Source organism: Peromyscus eremicus, unplaced genomic scaffold, assembly GCF_949786415.1.
Source record: "Peromyscus eremicus unplaced genomic scaffold, PerEre_H2_v1 PerEre#2#unplaced_110, whole genome shotgun sequence".
In the NCBI taxonomy this organism is placed as follows: domain Eukaryota; kingdom Metazoa; phylum Chordata; class Mammalia; order Rodentia; family Cricetidae; genus Peromyscus; species Peromyscus eremicus.
In genome coordinates, this window is record NW_026734349.1 from 518,091 (window position 1) to 532,234 (window position 14,144).

At 47.6% G+C, this 14,144-nt stretch overlaps 1 protein-coding gene across 11 annotated transcripts in view; it reads left to right on the top strand.

Annotated features, from left to right (window-relative positions):
* The first annotated feature begins 714 nt into the window (after positions 1-714).
* LOC131901546 (periphilin-1-like) overlaps positions 715-14,144 on the top strand; it is a 101,096-nt gene continuing 87,666 nt past the window's right edge. For 3 of the 11 annotated variants that reach the window (XR_009376773.1, XR_009376774.1, XM_059252668.1), the window contains exon 1: positions 4,266-4,582. Coding sequence is in view for 2 of the 11 variants with exons in the window: in XM_059252663.1 (XP_059108646.1) it covers positions 7,837-8,037 (201 nt within the window). In the remaining 9 variants the exon portion in view is untranslated. Of the gene's footprint in view, positions 766-1,083; positions 1,210-4,265; positions 4,583-7,783; positions 8,256-8,306; positions 8,871-9,109; positions 9,165-10,808; positions 10,902-14,144 lie in introns of those variants that run through there. The other 8 variants (XR_009376771.1, XR_009376770.1, XR_009376772.1 and 5 more) reach the window with 8 other exon arrangements.

The window sequence follows — 14,144 nt, forward strand, 5'->3', positions numbered from 1 at the left end:
CTGCCAGGCAGGTCTAGGAAGTCAGGGCCTCCAACCTCACCCCCTGCACCAGGAAGCTCCCCTTTTAGCCTCACCAAATGTCTCCAGGAGGCTTTGTAGAGATGGAGAGTTGGAAGACCATAGACAAGCTTGTCTCCAGGTGGCAGGGAGAGTGATTTCCTTCTAGGATCCATCAAGAAGATGTCAGCAGTGTGGAGGATCACTTCTGGAGACTTTCAGTGCTCATGGAAGGAAGGCTTCCTGTTGGGGAATACAAAGCATTTCCCAAATGAACATGGCCTAGCTACCTTGGATACCAGGGACGGGACTGTACATGGGAGACAAGGACAGAGGGAGACAGAGATAGAGGTGGAGGTGAAGGTAGAGGAGGATAGATAAATGAGAGGGGTTGGGGGGGCGACAGGGAGAGAGAGGGGGGAGGGACAGGATGAGAGAGTGTGGGAGAGCAAATGAGAATCTGCTTGTGGGGTGTTGGGTGTTCTCTAGTTTGTGGCTGTTTTTCATGCAGGCTGGTGGGCAGACCCACTCTGTCTATGGACACTTTTTTCTGTTCCATGGATCTGTGCCCCTGGAGGGAATTTTGTGTGGACACCTGGAATGTTGTGGGACATCCATAAGGACAGACAGGGTGGGTGGGTGCTGCAGGCATCCTGGTGTTAAGAGTGAGAATTGCTTCTTGTCCCTCAGCTTTTATATTACCTGTCTTCGGTCCATTTGAATCTGTTGAGAGAGCTGAGTCCTGTGTGTGCCTAGGCCCTGCCACAGGTAGGTGGGTGTCCATAGAGGATACAAAGAGTTCCATGCCTGAAAGGGTCTTGGGGAAGTTAGAGAACGGAAAGAGAAGTTTCCTGAGTGGTGCCTGGTATTTGGTGTAGGGTAGGTCGGGAGGTGGGAGGTTAGGGGTGGGAGGTGGAGGACTGTGTAGGGAAGAGGGATTGTGACAGAGCTAAAAGTAGGTCAGAATGGTTGCCTGGTGCTGCCTAGGAGACGGTTAAGGTGGGGGCCTGAGCCCAGGGTTTGGTAGGCAAGAGGGCAGGTGGGTGCAATGTTTCTTCTTTTGATGTGTCCTTGTCTCCACCTCAGGTACCTGGACGGCCTGCCTGTTTAGGCGAGGTTGTGCATGTCCCTGGCCCCTTGTGGTCCCTGCTTTGGATGGTGTGGGGCACATCCATCTGAATGCACATCACTTCCAAGACCAAGGTTTTGGAAGTAAGCCCTTTTCCTCTCCCATTATATATTAGTCAATGGGACCATGGGATATGGGACGATACGGGACTCAGTCCCCCTATCCTGGAGCCCCGACTAGTGCCCACAGCTGCATGTCCTTTTGCCCTGTGTCCATCAGGGAGCAGCCTTTTGCCAGGTGGGAAGCCCGGGGGTGGGCCTAGGGCGCCATTCAGTTGGTTGGATGTCTCCCTTGGTGTGACACCTTCTCCTGTGCTCTGGGTTCTGGGACATCACCACCCCACTGCCCCCAGAAGGAACAGGGTCAGCCTGGGAGGCCCCTCTTGGCTGGAGCCTTGACCTGGAAGCTTCTTGGGTCAGCAGACCCAAGGCCATCCTGGCAGCTGTACTGGTCACCCTGGAGGGTGGAATCATGTAGACAGCGGTTGGACCTCTAAAAGCTACTCTGTGTGTGTGTGTGTGTGTGTGTGTGTGTGTGTGTGTGTGTGTGTGTATTGGGTGTTTTTGTGTTCCTGGTTTTGTTGTGGCCTAATCCTGTGAGTGTCCATAAGCAGTGCCTGAGAGGCACAGTATGTAAGAGTTATGGTGGTCAGGCCAGGGTTGAGGGAAGGACAGGTTGGCATGTAGTGGAGTCTTCTAAGGCTCCATCCTTCAGCTCCAGTTCTGGTGAGCACAAGGTTTTCAGTGGTGCATCCTGTGTGTGGTTTGGGGCTCAGGGGTGTGCCGGGGCATGGTGGCTGAGAGCATTGTGTCAGAACCATCGGGTAGGTGACAGGACTGTCCTTTGGAGTGGCCTGCCAGGCAGGTCTAGGAAGTCAGGGCCTCCAACCTCACCCCCTGCACCAGGAAGCTCCCTTTTTAGCCTCACCAAATGTCTCCAGGAGGCTTTGTAGAGATGGAGAGTTAGAAGACCATAGACAAGCTTGTCTCCAGGTGGCAGGGAGAGTGATTTCCTTCTAGGATCCATCAAGAAGATGTCAGCAATGTGGAGGATGGCTTCTGGAGACTTTCAGTGCTCATGGAAGGAAGGCTTCCTGTTGGGGAATACAAAGCATTTCCCAAATGAACATGGCCTAGCTACCTTGGATACCAGGGATGGGACTGTACATGGGAGACAAGGACAGAGGGAGACAGAGATAGAGGTGGAGGTGGAGGTAGAGGAGGATAGATAAATGAGAGGGGTTGCGGGGGCAACAGGGAGAGAGAGGGGGGAGGGACAGGATGAGAGAGTGTGGGAGAGCAAATGAGAATCTGCTTGTGGGGTGTTGGGTGTTCTCTAGTTTGTGGCTGTTTTTCATGCAGGCTGGTGGGCAGACCCACTCTGTCTATGGACACTTTTTTCTGTGCCATGGATCTGTGCCCCTGGAGGGAATTTTGTATAGGACAGACAGGGTGGGTGGGTGCTGCAGGCATCCTGGAGTTAAGAGTGAGAATTGCTTCTTGTCCCTCAGCTTTTATGTTACCTGTTCTCGGTCTACTTGAATCTGTTAAGAGAGCTGAGTCCTGTGTGTTCCTAGGCTCTGCCACAGGTAGGTGGGTGTCCATAGAGGATACAGAGAGTTCTATGCCTGACAGGGTCTTGGGGAAGTTAGAGAATGGATGTGTCCTTGTCTACACCTCAGGGCCCTGGCTGGCTTGCCTGTTGAGGCAAGGTTGTGGAAGTCCCGGGCCCCCAGTGGTCCCTGCTTCTGGTGATATGGGGCAGCATCCATGACCCAGGTGAGCTGGAAGAGGAAGCAGGGTCCAGGTGACCAGCTCCGGGCGGGCACTACGAGGCTTGGCTTGCAGGTCACGGAAGCACAGCCTCCCGGGTCCTATGGCCGCCATGTCTGGCAGCAGGAGAGGACCTCTCCACAGGGGATTGTGCAGCCTGGGCTGCATAGGGGGCCTTGTGGGGAAATTTCCAACTCTGTGCTGGCCCGCCTGCCCTTACTGTGGTGCACAAGGCCACCCCAGGACCCCCTAGCTTTTGTCTGAGCCTCCCTAGCAGTACCCACAGCTCACTTCCGGAGACCACACAAACTCTGCCCTGCATCTCTGGGAGGTGCTCAGGGTCTCAGGCCTGGTTGCTAGCCACTGTGGCCAAATGTCTGTCATCCATTTAACTTCTCCTGCCATCCCCCCTCCTCTCTGGCTGCCAGGCCTTCTCTCTGGCTTCCCTTTTGTTCCTTTTACAAATAGCTTTCCACTTGAGCTGTGCTACAGGTGGAATTCAGGGACTGGGACCTGTCACAAAATGTTCCTGCTCCAGAGTCACATCCTCAGATCCCTACAAGGGGTCTGAAAGCTCCTCCCGCCCCATTATCATCCTATGGAAGCTGGTTGTGTTTACCCAGTAAGCAGTGTGGTGGCTCAAGGTGAATCCCAGTAGAAGCATCCAGAACAGGCTTTGGACTCAGGGGTGCTCACAAAGAGGCCACGCAGGACTTAGGTGCCATGGAGGCCAGGTTTCACAGCCCCTACCTCCCCTGACAAGCCTCCCTTCTGGGATGCAAGACACATGCAGTCCAAATACTCCTTCCTGTGTTCTCCTGTCTAGCTCCCATTGCCTTAAACCCAAGGAGAACTCTCAGGATAAAGTTAACAAAGCCACTTGTCCTACACTGCCCTGTCCAGACATTATCTCAGCAGGAAGAACACTTAAAGAAGGTTCTGAATTTAACAGAGGACACTATCTGCAGTCCTAGAACTGCTCTGTGTGTGTGTGTGTGTGTGTGTGTGTGTGTGTGTGTGTATTGGTTGTTTGTGTGTGCCTGAGTTTGTTGTGGCCTAACCCTGTGAGCGTCCATAAGCAGTGCCTGACAGGCACAGTATTTAAGAGTTATGATAGTCAGGCCAGGGTTGAAGGTGAAGGACAGGTTGGCATGTAGGGAAACCTTTTAGGGTTCCATCCTTCAGCTCCAGCTCAGGTGAGCACAAGGTTTAGACTGGTGCATCGTGTCTGTGGTTTGGGTCTCATGGACGTGCCAGGGAATGGTGGATGAGAGCATTGTGTAGGAACCATCGGAAAGGTGACAGGACCATGCCTAGGAGACGGTTAAGGTGAGGGCCTGGGCCCAGGGTTTGGTAGGGCAAGAGGGCAGGTGGGTGCAATGTTTCTTCTTTTGATGTGTTCTTGTCTTCACCTCAGGGACCTGGACGCCCTGCCTGTTGAGGCAAGGTTGTGGATGTCCCGGGCCTTATGGTCCCTGCTTCACATGATGTGGGGCAGCATCCATCTGAACGCTCATCACTACCAAGGCCAAGGTTTTGGAAGGAAGTCCTTCTTCTCCCATCTTAGTATTAGACCATCGGATTTGGGCCATGGGACTAAGGCCACTGACTCTGCATCCCTTACAAGCATACACAGCTGCCTGCCCTTTTGCCTTGTGTCCATCCTGGAGCGGCCTTCTGCAAGGTGGGAAGCCCGAGCTGGGTCTAGGGTCCCATTGAGTTGGGTGGTCGTCTCCCTTGGTGTAACACCTTCCATCCCACTGCCTTAGAAGAACCGGGTACAGCCTTGGAGGCCCCCTTGCCGGGCCACCTTGACCTGGAAGCTTGGGTCAGCAGACCCAAGGCCATGCTGGAAGCTGTACTGGTCACCCTGGTGGGTGGAGTCATGTAGACAGCCACTGGATCTCTGAAAGCTGCTGTGTGTGTGTGTGTGTGTGTGTGTGTGTGTGTGTGTGTGTGTGTGTCTGTGTGTCTGGGGTGAAGGCTGGGCTAGGGCAGGGATGCAGCAGTTAGAATACCCTGGTTTGGCAGCTAGGGGGCGATGCTCTGCCCCTGAACCCCAACCCCATTATTATGTTTCTTTGGCTCCTCCCCTATAGTCCAGATGTGGTTTGTGGAGGACTTCCTTAAGGTGTGGCTCAGACTCTCAAGTGAGCCTGCCCCCACATCCACACACTCCCCACTTGGCCCCCTCCATGACACCCTCCACCACCTGCCCTCTCTCCCTGCACCCCACCAAACCCTCAGGCAGGGCCTTCAGGGGCTGGCACAAAGCCGAGTGTGTCAGGGAAGTGCAGTGCATGGAGGTTACAATGGAGGAACCAGTTAAAGTCTGTTACCCCCATCTACACACCACACCCTCACCTTCTGCACACCACTGAATCCCTAGCAGCAGCCCTAGAGTGGCATGTCTGTCCAGTCCTAGCCTAGATGGTTGTCCTCCATCTTGGAGCTTTGGCTTTTTTTTTTCTTTTTTTGCTTTGTGAAGGGCGGAAAGAGAGCGCCCTTCGCCCTTGGCCCTTGGCATTCTCGGTGCCCTGCTGCCATCCCGCAGATTCAGTTTGCCAATTCCGCCAGCAGGTCCCTGTGCTACCCTGGAAAAGGAGGCGTGCCACCTAGGGAAGGGCTCCCGCCTGGGTCCCCCAGGACCAAAGCGGTTCTCTGGCCCGCTCCATGACTCAGGAGAGCTGGAGGAGGAAGCAGGGTCCAGGTGACCGGCTCCGGGCCGGCGACACGTGGCTGGCTTGGGGTTCACGGAAGCACAGCCTCCCGGGTCCTGTGGCCGCCATGTCTGGGAGCAGGAGAGGACCTCTCCACAGGGGATTGTGCAGCCTGGGCTGCATTGGGGTGGTTGTGTGGAACTTTTCCTGCCTCCGTGCCAGCCCGCCTGCCCTTATGGTGGTGCACAAGGCTACCTGGGACCCCCTAGCTTTTGTCTGAGCCTCCCTAGCAATATCCACAGCTCACTTCCGGAGACCACACAAACTCTGCCCTGCATCTCTGGGAGGTGCTCAGGGTCTCAGGCCTGGTTGCTAGCCACCTTGGCCAAATGTCTGTCATCCATTTATCTCCTCCTGCCATCCCCTCTCCTCTCTGGCTGCCTGGACTTCTCTCTGGATTGCCTTTTGTTTCTTTTACAACTGGATTTTCTCTTGAGTTGTGCTACAGGTGGAATTCAGGGACTGGGACCTGTTAGAAAAGTTCCAGCTCCAGAGCCACATCTCCAGATCCCTGTAAGGGGTCTGGACCCCTCAATCCCCCATCATCATCCTATCCAACCTGATTGTTCGTACACAGTATGGCTGTGTGGTGGCTCAAGGTGAATTCCAGTAGAAGCAGACAGAACAGGGTTTGGACTCAGGTGTGCTCACAAAGAGGCCAGGCAGGACTTTAGGTAACATAGTGGCTAGGTTTTATGGCCCCTGCCTCCCCTGACAAGCCTCCTCTGTTTCATGCAGGACACACATAGTCCTCTCTTCTCCTGCCTAGCTGGACTTATCTTATACCCGGGGAGAACCCCCAGAGTGAAAGTCGAAAACCTCTTGTCCTGAACCCACATGTCCAGACATCATCTCAGCAGGAAGAATACTTAGAGAAGGCTCTGAAATTAACAGAGGGCACTATCTGGAGTCCTAGAACTGCTAAGCATGCAGGAGCGCTTTTTTTTTTTTTTGTGTGTGTGTGTGTGTGTGTGTGTGTGTGTGTGTGTTTGTGTGTTTGTGTGTGTGTGTGTGTGTGTGTGTGTGTGTTTGTGTGTGCGTGTATACCTGGGATTATTGTGGCCTAGTCCTGAGAGAAGACATAGCAGTGCCTGAGAGGCTCAGTATGTAAGAGTTGTGGTGGTCAGCTTTGGGACGAAGGGGAAGGACCGGTTTGCATGTAGGGGAAGTCTTTTAGGGCTCTTTCCTTCAGCTGCAGCTCAGGTGAGCACAAGGTTTGAAGTGGTACATCCTGTGTGTAGTTTGGGGCTCAGGGGGGTGCCAGGGCATCGTGGATGAGAGCATTGTGTAGGAACCATCAGAAAGGTGGCAGGACTGTCGTTTGGAGTGGCCTGCCAGGCAGGTCTAGGAATTCAGGGCCTCCACTCCACCACCTGAACATGGCCTAGCTACCCTGGATTCCAGGGATGGGACTGTACATAGGAGTGAGGGATAGAGGGAGACAGATATAGAGATGGAGGTGGAGGTAGAGGAGGATAGATAAATGAGAGAGAGAGAAAGTAAGGCGAGAGCAAATGAGAATCTGCCTGTGGAGTGTTGGGTGTTCTCTAGTTTGTTGGTGTTTTTTTCATGCAGGCTGGTGGGCAGACCCACTCTGTCTGTGGACACTTTTTTCTGTTCAATAGGTCTGGGCTCATGGAGAGAAATTTGTGTGAGGACACCTGGAATGTTTAGGGAAATCGTAAGGACATACAGGGTGGGTGTGTGCTGTAGGCATCCTGGTGTTAAGAGAGAGAATTGCTTCTTGTCCCTCAGATTCTATGATACCTATCCTCGGTCCACTTGGAATCTCTTGAGAGAGCCGAGTCCTGTGTGTTCCTAGGCCCTGCCACAGGTAGGTGGGTGTCCACAGAGGATACAGAGAGTTCCTTGCCTGAAGGTTTTGTGAAAGTTACAGAACAGGAAGAGAAGTTTCCTGAGTGGTGCCTGGTAGTTGGTGTAGGGTAGGGTCAGGAGGTAGGATCATAGGGGTGGGAGGTGGAGGGCTGTGCAGAGGAGAGAGATTGTGACAGAGCTGGGGGTAGGTCACAATAGTTGCCTGGTGCTGCCTAGGAGACGGTTAAGGTGGGGACCAGTCCCAAGTTTTGGTAGGCAAGAGGGCAGGTGGGTGCAATGTTTCTTCTTTTGATGTGTCCTTGTCTCTACCTCAGGGACCTGGACGGCCTGCCTGTTGAGGTGAGGTTGTGGATGTCCCTGGCCCCAGTGTTCCCTGCTTTGGATGATGTGGGGCAGCATCCACTTGAATGCACTTCACCAAGGATGCCAAGGTTTTGGAAGGAAGCCTTTCTCCACTCCCATCTCAATATTAGACCATCGGAGCATGGGACAGGAAGCTCTGGCCCCACCCTGGAGTCCTGATCAGTGTACACAGCTGCCTGTCCCTTTCCCTTGTGTCCATCTGGGAGCAGTCTTCTGCCAGGTGGGAACCCGGTGCTGGGACTAGGGTCCCATTGAGTTGGGCGATAGTCTCCCTTGGTGTCACAACTTCCCCTGTGTTCTTGGTTCTGGGACACCACCATCCCACTGCTCTAGCATGTCAGGGGTCAACCTGGGAGGCCCTTCTTTGCTCGCCGCCTTGACCTGGAAGCTTGGGTCAGCAGACATAAGGCCATCCTGGCAGCTGTACTGCTCACCCTGGTAGGTGGAGTCTTGTAGACTGCTGCTGGATTTCTGAAACGTGCTATTTGTGTGTGTATGTGTGTGTGTGTGTATGTGTGTGTGTGTGTGTGTGTGTGTCTGTGTCTGTGTCTGTGTCTGTGTCTGTATGTGTGTGTGTATCTGTGTGTGTGCGCGCACATGTGTGAAGGACCTCATGTAGAGGTTCAAGGACAGCTTTCAAGAGTCAGTTCTGTCCTTCCACCCTGGGACTTGGCGCTTACACTATGGTTGTTGGGTTAGCACAGCAAACTCCTTTACTTGCTAAGCTTTCTGTTGCCTTCTGTATCTTCATTTTTGTCAGTATTATGGTTTGTGTGGGTCAGGGGTTTTCAAGAGGGGACATACAGGTCAGGGATCATTTTTGAATTTAGTAATATTTTAAAAGTCCATCCCAAAGGTAAATAACTTAGCATCCTTGGTGTAGTAGACGAATGGAACTAAAGACTCCAATTTTCAGTCAAGGATCAAGTCTTCTTTAGATTAATTTTTATGCAGTGTTATTCTAAGTAAAGTTTCCCCTGGGAACAAGTTAGAATTCTCTACTGCAGACCTACCAAGCAGTTTACATTTGAACATCATTCTTCAGGGATTCATGTACGTACTCAGTATTAAAGTACTGATATCTAATTGTTATAGAATGATAGTTGCTGAGGTCATTTGATGGAGAGGAGGGGTACCATAATTGTGACTTTCGTTGTGGCTGATCATCTCTTAAAGGAGAAAAACTGCTAAACCTGATTTGTAAACCCAAATACCATTATTTAGAATAATAGTTACTGGTGATAGAAGGCACCATAAGTTAGTATAAATTCTTTTCATTTTTGTTTATACAGAAAATATTTATACAAAGATCAAGATCGTTAACCATAAAAAGTTCACATTTTAACTGTAAGTTGATCATTAGATCATTTCCTAGGATCCATGTAAGGGTGATGGGAAGTTTGGGGAAGAGTTTCTGTGTAAAAACCACAAGGCGGCGCTTAGGGCTGGTGGTGGGACTTGAGGGCCTATGAGGTTAGGGGGCTCTGAGAACTGCAGAGAGCAGGAAGAGAATGAATGTGAGGTCCAAGGGAGCTGATGGTTGGGATGCTTGGCCCATTGCAACTGGGCAACTTTCTCCATAAACTGGCCAAGAACGATGGTCCTCCTAAACCTAACCTAAGCTGGTTTATAAGGAAAAGACTTCATACTGAGAGGTAAAGAGGAGCCAGGGAGTCTAGGGATGACTTTGTCCTGACACTAAAAGGTACAAGTGGGAGAATAATAGACTTCTGCCTCCATCCACAGAGCAGTAATAAACAATGCCTGCCAATGCTGGGAGTTAGGCTGTTAGAACAGAGAGCTCTATAATGCTTTCTAAGGGGACTAACTGTTCTGAAGCAAGAATGAGAAGACTCAAATGCAAGGACCTATTAAAATGTAGATCTTGCTGGCAAGCAATCAAGAGAAGATTAGCCACAATAGTGCTGGTAGCAAGTGAAAACAATGGATAGTTCCTCTTTACAAACAAGAGCATCAAGCAGCTGAGAAAACCCCTCTTGATGTTAGGAGAAAACCTCAAAGACCATCCCTGCCTTAGAAAGCATCTGATTGAATTTCACTCTGGGGCTCCTGGTTTCAGAGTCAGCACTCAGACCATGACAGAATAGACTAGGTAGAATGATATGGTGGGAGAAGATGTGACAGATGTGTTAAGGTCTTAACGTATCAGAAAGCAGAAAGAGGACCAGAATCTGCACAGGCTCTGTCCTTCAAAACCCACCCCTAGTGATCCATATCCACCAGCTAGGAGACCCGTCTTCCAAATACTCCACAGCAGTACTATATGGGAACCAAGTTCTTAAACATATGAGCCTGTCGGAAGCAACTTAAATCCAAGTCACAGCATTCACATTTATTTATATCAGTGTGGATGCATACATGTTTATTCTATACTTTGTGTTATCATTCAATATGTCTATATTCATTTGATTGTGTATATTGCTGCAATTTGATAGAGACTTTTTTTCTTCCTTTGGCATACCTCCATCCTTGTAGGTGTGTGTGTTGGGGCGTCAATACTTTGGAGAAAGGTATGTCAATGTTTGGCATGGTAAGGGGTTGTCACACCATTTCTAATGTGGCATTCTTATTTTGAATTTCTATTAGAAATGGTTGTGTGTCCCTGTTGCTCTGTGTCTTAACAAGCAACTGACACAATATTTTATAAAAGATGACCATTTCTTTTCATTTTTGTGTCCTAGTACTGGAATTCAAGACCAGACGCTTGTATATGCCAGATATACTGTCTGATTTTTGGTTTTGTTTGTCAAGTTGGGATGAAGGAACATTTGTTTAAGAACTGCCTTTATTAGCTAGCCTTTGGGCATGTGTGTGGGACATCTTCTTGACTGCTGATTGATAGAGGAAAGGTCTAGCCCACTGTGAGTGGTCCCTTGCCTAGGTAGGTGGCCATAGGTTATATAAGAAAGGTAGCATAGTAAGGCAGAGCAGAAGCCAGCAAGCAACATCCATTCATGATTTCTGCTTCAGATTCGGCCTCCAGATTTCTGTGCTCAAGTTCCTGCCTTGACTTCCTTCCACAGTGGACTGTCACCTGTAAGCCAAATAAACCCTTTCCCAGAATTGTTTTGGTCTGTGCTTTGTCACAGCAGTAGAGAAAGAAGCTACCACACCAGGGAACCATTTTGCCACTGTTCTCCAGGCTCTGGATTGGCATTTCGTTTTCTTGTTATACATTTTATTATTTAAGACAATATTTAAATTTATACTTTGATCATGATTTTCCCATCCCACAAGTCCTTCCAAATCCTCTACCCTTCCCTACTTATCCAACTTTAAGTTCTTTCTCAAAACAAACAAACAAACAAATAAATAAACAAAAACCAATTCTTAGAAAGTATGTAGTTATACTTGGTTTCAATTTTATGGCTTTATTTTGAGAAGACATTAATTTTAGTTTGCCACTTTTTCTAACATTTATGCTGTATTTTATCATCATTATTTTCACAAGTATCTTATTTTTAAACTTTTGTTTCAGTAGAGCTAAAGCTTACCAGAAATTTGTTCGTATTTATAAATCCCTTTAATTTGTTAAATGAATCCTCTTCACGTACTTTAAGAAGGAATTGCTTTTTAATGAGAGACAGAAAGTGAGTGGATCAGGATGGGAGGGAGGTTGGGAGAAAAATGGGAGAAGTAGGAGAGGGGAAATCTTAATCAGGATATAATATATGAGAAAAATATTTTCAATAAAATAAAGGAACATAAAAAGAAAAAAAAGACAATACCCACAGATGGGCTGAAACACTTAAGAGGCGATGTTCCTAAAATGAATCCTAATCACTTTAACGTCTGTCTCCAGTACTGTATGGATTCTTAAAAATGGATTGTAGTTGTAAGTTGGCCTTTCCCAGTGGATCCTTCAACATTTAACTACTTCAGAAAAGAAAACAGAGGTACTTGTCTGAAACTGAACGTCCCTTAGGAAGCTTGAGTTCAAAGTGATTGCTACTGTGATGGCGCTGACATGTGGAACTGCAGATAGGGAAACTTCCCTCGCTCCTCCCTTCCTGCTCTTGCCCCCTCACCTGGCCTTTCTGTCCTCATGATGTATCCCAGAATGTTATAGAGCAGCAAGGCAGTGCTACAGCAGCCCGGATTGGGAGGTCAAGTCTCCTATCCTCCAATTCTATGTGTCAATTAATCTTCTGCTCAAGTAGTTTTCTGTGTGTCTGTTTGTTCTTTTGGGGATGCTTTCCCCTTTGTTTGTTGGTCTTATTCTGATGTGTTAGTTGTTTTTTTATATTTCATTTTATTATTATCCCCTAGATGTCTGTTTGTTTTCTAATGAGAGACAAAAAGGGGGTGGATCGGATGAGAAGGAGGTGGAAAGAAACTGGGAGGATTATGTAGACGAATTTCTAAGTGGTCTTATTAAATAAAGAACATGGAGCCAAATATAAGGGTGAAAGCCTTAGAGATCAGGGAAATAGTGAGAGCCACCAACCACCTTACCTCACCAGCTCTGTAGCTTCCAAAATGCCATGACTTCCTGTCTACCCAGGCTTTTATTGCCCTGCTCTTCTGCCCTCTCATTGACTATTAGACCAGCTAGCTCACTTGCCTATTTGTACACACCTCCAGGATCTCTATGGTTGGTACTGGGATTAAAGTTGTGTGTCACCATGCTTGGCTCTGTTCCCTAGCGTGACCTTGAACAAATAGAGACCCTGCCTGCCAAGTGATCGGATTAAGGGAGTGTGCTACCCCTGCCTGACTTTTGTGTCTACTTAAAACTTCATGATATTTCCTGTGATCTCCAGGCAAACTTTATTAACATGCAAATAAAATATCACCACATTTCAGCACAAATAAAATATCACTACAGGATTAGAGGGAGGAGAAACCTTAATCAGGATATATTTTGTGAGAAAAAGATCCATTGTCAATAAATGGGAAATATATAAATATATTTATGGGGAAAAAGAAGGATATTCTTTGGATTCATCTATATCTAAAAATATTTGGCTTTCTATGTAAGCAACACTTGCAACATATTGTCTTTTAAAGATTGCCTTGTTCATTGATGATTAGTGCTTCTAGATGAAGATTTGAAGTCAATATGATCTCCTTCTACATGTATGATTTTGGTCGGTTTCAATATATATCTTTTTGTGCCTTGTAAATCAATAAATTTATTGTTCAATATCATTTTTCATAGCATGCCATGTGTTTTTTGATCAAGTGTTTTAAAACATCAAATGAATCATATATCCTTTGATCCAATTTGATATTCAGTTCAAATAATCAAACATGTTGAAACTAAGGAAACTGTCTAACACAGATTTGAGTAATTTTTGTTCCATTTTGTCCTTGTCCCTTTTTCTGGAAAATCAATATGTATTGGATCTCCAATGTCTATCTTACAAAATTAAGTTCCTACCTCTTTTATATTTTTCTTTAATTTTTATATTGCTTTTCTCCAACCAATCTTCCCCTTTCTCCTTCTCTCCTTCTATAATCCAATCCACCTCTCATGATCTTAGTTATGTCTTTTCTTCTTTATGCTATCTTCATTAATATCTGTTTCTGTTTTTCTCCTTTTCATTTTTTCCTGAGCTCTCTGAAATCATTTCAAAATTTTCTATTGTTTTAACATTTCTTGAGCAATTTAATTTTGTTCTGAGTGTGTGTGTGTGTGTGTGTGTGTGTGTGTGTGTGTGTGTGAGTATGTGCGCGTGCGTGCACAATTTATGGAAATGGATTTTCCCCATTAACTTTTAAAAATTATTAGCACTGTGTTCACTCATTATTTGACTTTATTGCAGTGCAATTTGTTTCTTTGAGTAGGTCCTATCCATTATGCTATTTATTTCCCCCTTTCTTGCCTTTGTTTCTACTTGTAGCATATGTGCATATGCATTGGTTCCTTTTAAATTCTTTAGAGTAGCTCTTCCTAGACCAGTTATCTGTGTGAATATACAGGGTACAGAGGCCAAGATAGAGCTCTAAGCCAGCAGAATTCTCTGGACTCAGAGTGGAGACCTATAGAGTACCAGCCTTTTGTGTCAGGGTGTGTGCTTAACTGCCTTCTAGTACACAGCATCTTTCTCCTCTTTCTTGTCTATTTCTTGTCTCTCTATATTGAAGAGACTGGAAGGTTGGAAGAGCTGCTGCAAACCGCAAAAATACATGAAGTAGGATTCCAGCTGATTATGACAAGCTAATACCTGGAAGAAGCCAAGGGCCTTCCAGAGGTCAAGCTGAGGCTCAAGAGTCTTGGTGATATTGGCTTTTGATTATTTGCTGTTTCCTACTATGAATATCTCATGTGCTATTGTAGCTTTTCCATCATTCTTTTAGCAC